At 33.3% G+C, this 7,652-nt stretch overlaps 2 protein-coding genes across 2 annotated transcripts in view; one reads left to right on the top strand and one right to left on the bottom strand.

Annotated features, from left to right (window-relative positions):
- Positions 1 to 964: 964 nt before the first annotated feature.
- LOC107097577 (receptor-transporting protein 3-like) lies at positions 965 to 2,326 on the bottom strand. Its single transcript, XM_015394767.1, has 2 exons — positions 2,115 to 2,326; positions 965 to 1,389 (listed from the first exon to the last, which is right to left on the bottom strand). Exons 1-2 carry the CDS (start codon positions 2,264 to 2,266, stop codon positions 1,059 to 1,061), a joined length of 483 nt encoding a protein of 160 aa, XP_015250253.1. The 5' UTR covers positions 2,267 to 2,326; the 3' UTR covers positions 965 to 1,058.
- A 1,370-nt stretch (positions 2,327 to 3,696) lies between these two features.
- Positions 3,697 to 7,652, top strand: part of tctex1d2 (Tctex1 domain containing 2) — a 7,547-nt gene continuing 3,591 nt past the window's right edge. The window contains exons 1-3 of the mRNA XM_015394762.1: positions 3,697 to 3,843; positions 6,816 to 6,949; positions 7,363 to 7,432. Of these exons, the coding sequence (XP_015250248.1) occupies positions 3,794 to 3,843; positions 6,816 to 6,949; positions 7,363 to 7,432 (254 nt within the window). The 5' untranslated portion in view covers positions 3,697 to 3,793. The remainder of the gene's footprint in view (positions 3,844 to 6,815; positions 6,950 to 7,362; positions 7,433 to 7,652) is intronic.

Below are 7,652 nucleotides of genomic sequence, written 5' to 3'. Positions count from 1 at the left end.
AAGAATTGAGGCAGTTCTGAAGGCAAAAGGGGGTCCAACCCGTTACTAGCATGGGGTACCTAATAAAGTGGCCGGTGAGTGTATATGTGCTCTTAATTTGAAACCGAAAGTGGACGTGGAACGTTTCAAAAACAAACAGACCACTAATCCCAGTGTTTGACAGACTGCCAAACATTTTTATATTTCCTGGATTTTAGTCTGACTATCTTCATGTCACAATGTTAGTTTATTGTGATCAAAACATTTTATATTCATTGAAACTTTTTTTAGTATAAAATATATTTAATATTATATTTTTTTTATGATTTTTAATTCCGAGAAATGTTATATTAAATAAATTGTTTCTCATATAATTCCCACTTTTATTTCATAACTTTTCTTTTTTTTTTTGTGTGTGTATTTTTTATTTTTATTTTTTTATTTCACCATATTACAGCCCAAAAAAAATCCTGTGTTTTATAATGACAGCTCACTAAGACATAAAAGCCCACACAATTAGTTATGGTGGGAGAAAAATATTTTACACTAATTAGTACTAACTGCCTGATTTTCACATTTTTTGCAAACAGACAGAAGTGGCTTTTTCCTTTTTACAATCAAATGTTTTATTTCATGTTACACCAAGTTAGAACACTATAACACCAAAATTAACCAAAAACAATTACTATATATGTTTGGACAAAATTATTACATCTTTTTTTTGAAAAGGTACATCTTTTTAAAACTGTGCAATAAGATACTTTTTTCAGACCCATTCTTAATGTTAAACATTTATCTATTCTCATATTTAAAAGCCAGTTTACCACAATAACTAATCAGTTAGAAATACCTTTTCATGAAAACTTATTGAGACACATTAAGTTTGAATTCAAGTAATACATAGACATTTTATATCTCATGCTGAAACATTCATATACAATTTATAAATGAATGTATTCTTATGCAAGAACAAATGAAAATGGATTTAATAAACTGAATGACAAACACAAAAGTATGAATATAGAGAGAGAAAGAAAGAGGCATTTTGTAGAAGATTTTATAGCTTCATCATTATTAGCTCAATCTCTGTCACAGACTCCTAGCCTGCATCCCTCACAATGATCAGGCTCATGAGGACTCTTGACATCAACGGCGTTGAACACCCTGTTTGGCTCTTCAATTTCTTCATGGTAGCAATTTCTTCTAACTTTCTTCACCAGGTTCGTCATGAGGATCCGAATGTTGTCTGGCTCAACTAATGGCTTCACCATCGCTGCAGTGGGACAACTGTTGCATTCTTGACGTAAAGGCCTCACCTTGACAGTGCCCTGCCCACCAATTAGGCACATGTGGAAAATAACCATGACCCGGTTTGAAGGCCAAGTTCTCCTACATGAGGTGCAGCTGAATCTAAAACAAATAAAAGGACAATTCAGCTTAAAATTTAGTACTGTATTTTATATTATAGTACAAAATCAAATATTATTATATAACTTCATTAAATCCAACTTCTTTGAAATCAAACTGCACACTTAGGAAGCAATGCTGTTACAACGCTGTTACTGTATTACAGTCACGGCAGTGCTTAACAAATTGTCTTACTATATAGTTTTAAATATATATTGTTATACTGTCATACAGTATTTCTTATGATTTTAAAAGATTTGGGTTATTTTTCAGCTGCATTATCTTTGACAAGAAGCAATAACTGTTATTGTACTTTGTTTGCATGGTTTATATCAACATTATGTACATTTCAAGGAGCTCGTGGCTGATCTTGGTTTAAATGTATTCGGTATCCACGGTTTGCTTCTACTTGACCTATAGGTTGATTTTTGAGTCAAAATACACAAATGATTTTGATTCAGATATATTTTGCAATATAGTAAAGGAAAGTCTATGCACACTTCGGTAAACAAGCAGGATTTCAAACTACCTTGATACAGGAATCTGTTCTACGAAAAAAATGGTAATGGAAAAAAGATCTGAAATAAATATATCACCCCCTGGATGTAGATCTCACATCTGACATATTCAATATACATCAAGTATGTAGAATTTAGGAAAGACAAATAGAAGTTTGTGGCATTTCAATGCTTAGCAGAGTAGATGGCAAACTGCAGTCCAGTACTGACCTTGCACTTGTTTTCCTGAAGTATTTTGTCCAGCCATAGTCTGGATTATTGGGCTCAATACTTTCATCAAACACCAAATTCCAAGTGTCTCCTTTACCACTTAGGATTGCCATTTCTTCATCAAAGATGCGTGTCCAATCCTGCTGGTTCATCTTTAAAAAGCAGATGAGACTGTTGGTTGAAGAGGAGTAAGAGCTCTAACAGCTGATCTTCAGATCTGTCAACCAGCTTGTGGCTGTGACACATCATCAAACAAAGGAAGGGTTGTGGCACTCAGGAAAGTGAAACCTAAAAGTTGACAAAACACAGCCATAGGTTTAGGTCAGAGTTTAATAAGGTGATTATTTTATTGAGGCAGAAACAAAACTGAATGCTATCATTAATACTGAGATAAACTCTGAAAGCTGTCTGTACGTGCAATAAGCACTGTGCTTGTCTTAATGCAGTGCACACAAATAAACTGTAAGCAAGTAGAGCACAATTCAACATTTTAAACAACTTATAATCAAATATATACATATTTACCCAGAAAACTTAAAAATACATTCTCAGTAATATATATTATATAGATATGGGTGTTTGGAAACAATATAAATATACAGATACTAAAAAACAAAAAATATAGATTCTGTTTTCTTTTAGGCACTGATCCTGCTGTTACAAAGCCTCTAGTTATTAATACACAGAAAATGATTATCTGGATTGTTATTTCATAAATAAAACTCTGAAAGGTTTGGCATGGCTGTACATCATGCCCTCTCTAACTCTCAAAGGCTCAAATAAAACCAGTTTAACATGTAGCTTTCAGTAGTCTAATGAGCGATTACTTTTTGTTTAACTTGTTTAAGTATTAATCCAGCTTTTCTGTAATGACCTCAGAGGTTTCTTAAGGCATTAGTGAACTAAAAGGGTATCAAAAACCAAGAAATACAGCATACAAGTTGGTTTGGGATGTGGAAAAGTTTTAAGCAGGGTTGGATCATAGAACAATCGAGGTAAAAATATCCCATATTTGAAAAGGAATGAGTGGGTCAGACACAAACCAGTATTCCAGGACCATCTACCTAAACCCACATGAATGACAACGACAATATCAATCATGAAAGCAGATACAATAATTTTTTATTTAATTTTTTATTATTATTATTTTATTTTCTTTATGTGCAGAGCTGGTGGAAAAATGCTACTTACAGCTGTAATTTCAATGAAAACATTTTGAAATATTCACTCAGGAAACTATTTAATCAGAATACTTAATCATGCCATTCCTCCCATATTAACTACTAAAATTACAATAAAAAGAGATATGTAAGCATATCCTTTATTATGTCAGTCATCTGAAAATACACTCAAAATATTTTTCCAATAGTGTTCTACAACTTGAAAGCTATAGGCTTTACATTCACAAAACGTTTTAATATTGGAGTAATTTTACTCTTTTAATGCGAACTGATCGCATAGGGAAGGTGTTCACCATAACATTTATATGTGCTCTTAATTTGAAACCGGAAGTGGACGTGGAACGTTTCTATAGTAACTGATATATGTGCTCTTAATTTGAAACCGGAAGTGGACGTGGGACGTTTCCATAGTAACTGACACAATCCTGTAGGTTAGCTTCTGGGCAAATTTACCTGTTTTTGTTTTAGTTGTGGTGAAGCAAATTGTTTCCATTAGACATGGTGGAGGGTTCAGATTCATACCTGATACGACCGAACCATCAGCACAAGTAAGTTTGCTCTAAAAGTTTTACGATTTCTTCTTCTTTGTCAGTTTTGCTAGCGAGATTATTGCTAACGAAAGCGCTAATGTTCGTGTATCTCATTTAGCTCACCGCTAAATGCAAATGTAAATTCTATATATAAAAAATGTGTGGCTAATTATCTAACGCTTGTCATTTGATTTTGAATGTTTTATTTGTTTTACAAATATTTTTGCATTTACTCTGTTTTTATTTTTCTTGTATTATCTTATTCATGTAGTGCACTACTGCAGTAAAGTTGGCAATATATTCACAGATTCGGCTTTTCCTAATTAATAACTCGTCGGCGGATGATTTGTTCTACAAAACAGACACCTCTTCGCAACCACAGCAAGACAGACAGTGAGCTACAACCATAGTTTGCTGAAAACAGTTCTCCTATCACGCTGGGAGAATTGGACTCTATCCACTTAGGGACCGTCTGCAAGTTGCAAGATAACCAGAGAGAAATATTCAAAAGCGTCACCAAGGAGTGGTGGATTATTATCAAATTAATTTAATGTGTATCTCTTGTATCTCATACCACAATTATTGGATTCGAAAATAATACTTTTTTTGAGTTATTTCCCAAAGCCCAAATGACAAATGGTGACTCTATTTTATTGTTAGAATAAGAATAAAATGAGCAATAACTACCATATAGATCATTCCAGTGCCTCCAAACTTGTAGGATACATAGATAACTTCATCTGGATCATACTACAACACTTACTTTGGGAAAATATGCTAAACTTTTATTTTTTAGATTTTTTCATTGTTCTTATAAGCAAATAATTATCAATAACTGCACTATTATGAACTGTACCTTCACCAAAACCACTGTACACATGATTCACACCCTCCTGGTGATACTACAACTGTTATTATATCAAATACTTTTTCATATTTTTGGGGAATTTGAGTGAAATCCAGTCACTCAAACTAAGTGGTCATAAGATATTAATTCTGAACTATTAAATAACATTTAATATGTTTTGAATTATGTAAAAGTATAGAAATATTTATAAATAAATAAATAGGGCAAAATAAACAGGTCTGGAGTATTTACTTTTCTTTTTGCCAGGCTTCTACTTAATGTTAACCCAATCTTCCTTTCCAAGTCTATTCCGACGCATCTTGAAGTCTATAGGACAAAAGGAACAGAATTTTTGGTTTATATTTTCACGGACTCAATGGCCATTTATTTTTATATCTTTCTGTACATTAGGTAATAAATAATTGTAAATTTAGATGAAAAACATATTAAGGTAATTGGTTACCTTTGTATACAAGATTGTTCTTTTCTTTTAGAGTTTACGACAGAGTAAAAAAAAAACAGGTTCCTGTGCATTTCAAAAGGGTACTACTACTGTATTATTATGGCAGTAGTGAAATTCAATACACCTAAATGCTCCTATTTCTAATAAGAGTCTGCCAAACTTACCAACAGCCTCGTCACTTAGGGCTGTTGCACAACTCACAATGCCAAGGGGTAACTTCATTAGGGATTTGTGCTGCTGTCATTCCAAGACACTTCGTGTGAAACCATCTTGTACAAGTTCCACACTGAATCTACATTGGGATAAAAACATTAAACATATTTTAAAAAGTTGACATTAGCAAATCTGTAATGCATAAGATTATACAAGATTTGATTACTATAGTATTATCGCAGGAATTTCAAGATTATCCACTATCATCTAGGGATGTTTTCAAACAATTAAAGAGATTTCAGTAAGATTGCAGTAAGTCCTTATTTCCACAGAAGGAACAGAAGTCATCCTTTGCCACTAAAAATATTTAAGCTATATTACTGTAATGTTTGTAGGAAGTTGTCAACATAATAATGGGATATTCTGAACAATATCTGATCCTCTCAGAATTTATCTTCTTAGATTTTGAAGAGATTTTTTTAGACGACTCAATGCAAGTTTTTATCAGCATGGTATTTTTATATATAAATAAGTGGAATGTAGTTCAGTTTTATTGTCCGTCATATTTTAGCGTGAAAAAATGGGCATACTGAGTGTGAGTGTATGAAGATACTGACATCCGTGAGTCTCACACCCATGCCCTGTTATGCATTATGCAAAGTTGAAAAACACTGAATTTAATCATTATGCAACAGCTATATGCATAGTAATATAAAGATAAAAGAGGACTTACAAATAACTAAGGAAAGACTGTGCTGGTAAACTGGCAAAGTACTCCAAAGGCAAAAATATGTCATTCTCTATAGCAGTGTTTTTCAACCCTGGCCCTCAAGGCACACTGTTCTGCATGTTTTGGATGTTTCTGAGCTTCAGCATACCTGATTCAGATGATTACAGTTCAGCAAAGCCTGATAAGCTGCTATCAATTGATAACATGTGTGTGAAAGCTGGCAAACATCTAAAAAATGCAGAGCAGTGTGCCTTGAGGACCAGAGTTGAAAAACACTGCTCTATAGGTCTTACAGTAAAGACTTAAATCTGCTCTTGCAAGTAGAGCTTAATTGACTGTAGCTCCTTTAAATATGCCATATGAATAAACAAAATAAACATCACCAAGAAGGTACACATGAGGTTTACAGTGGTTTTGGTGAGGCTAGAGTTCATCCTGATGTAATTATTGATTATTTATTGAACTAAAAAAAGTATTTAATTAATATATTAACAGTTGTGGTGTAACCAGGAGGGTGTGAATGATGTGTACAGTGATTTTGGTGGGGCTACAGTTAGTTATTGATAATTAATGTAGTTATTGATAATTATATGCTTATAACAACAATGAAAAAATCTAATAAAATAGAGTGTGGCCTATCTTCCCAAAGTAAGAGTTGTAGTATGAGCTAGATGAGGTTTTCTACGTGTGCTACAAGTTTGGTGGCACCACAATGATCTATAATGTAGATTGTGTTCTTTAATCAGGTTCAACTAAAGTTTCTTTTTTTAATTTTTATGCTTTGTTCAATCTTTCAGGTTTAAACCAACCATCGTAAAGGAATATATCCATGAAATTCTGAGGGAGCGTCTATCAGGGGTGCTGTACGATCCAGAGAGTGTCCCAGAGCTGACCCGTTCACTGGCAGAGACCGTTAAGGACAAAGTGAAGAGTTAGTGCTGCTTTAGTTTCCCTTTGGTTTTACTAAAAAAATATCTAACCTAAAAATATCTAACCTAACAAAGCAAGATGTGACCAAGTTTCACTTGAGTTTGCAGAACTTTAGTAAGATTGGACATTTCTGACGTCTTGACAGTGTTTAAAAAAACACAAGCAAAATAAGCTGAAAACAATTTAAACCAAAGATCTCATGTTTTTATTTTAAACATTTAGCTAACATAATAGAACCAGAGGCATTTGATGTGGCAAAGAATCTGTCATTAAAAAGAAAATTAAAGATACATATTAAAAGTATGATTGTGCAGTGTTGTTGCATGAATAAAACATGTTTCTGCAGATCCTTTCATTTTATTTTATTTATGATTAACACCTTATAAAATGCCCTTTGCTTTGTGTTGTTCCCAGATGCAGGATTTGACAAATACAAGCTCGTAGTCCAGGTGATCATTGGAGAACAGCGAGGACAAGGAGTCAAGTAAGTTGTAACTGATACTCAGTCCGGATGGCATGGCCAAAACTTATATCACGATATATAGCTTCATTAGGGCTGATATGATGAGAACAGAGATGGGAAGTAACGAAGTACTTCGTTACTGTACTCAAGTAGATTTTTCTAATATTTTTACTTTACTTTACTACTTATTTTTATGGCGACTTTTTACTTCTACTCCTTACATTTTTACACAAATATCTGT

The sequence above is a fragment of the Cyprinodon variegatus genome, unplaced genomic scaffold (genome assembly GCF_000732505.1).
Source record: "Cyprinodon variegatus isolate N-32 unplaced genomic scaffold, C_variegatus-1.0 Scaffold707, whole genome shotgun sequence".
NCBI classification, from domain to species: domain Eukaryota; kingdom Metazoa; phylum Chordata; class Actinopteri; order Cyprinodontiformes; family Cyprinodontidae; genus Cyprinodon; species Cyprinodon variegatus.
The sequence above is the reverse complement of the archived record's forward strand: the minus strand, read 5'-3'. Positions and strand labels throughout refer to the sequence as shown.

Coding starts and splice junctions, on each gene's coding strand:
- LOC107097577 (XM_015394767.1), bottom strand. CDS start 2,266: ATGAACCAGCAGGATTGGACACGCATCTTTGATGAAGAAATGGCAATC. Junction 1,390..2,114: donor TTCAGGAAAACAAGTGCAAG/GTCAGTACTGGA, acceptor TATTTGTTTTAG/ATTCAGCTGCACCTCATGTA.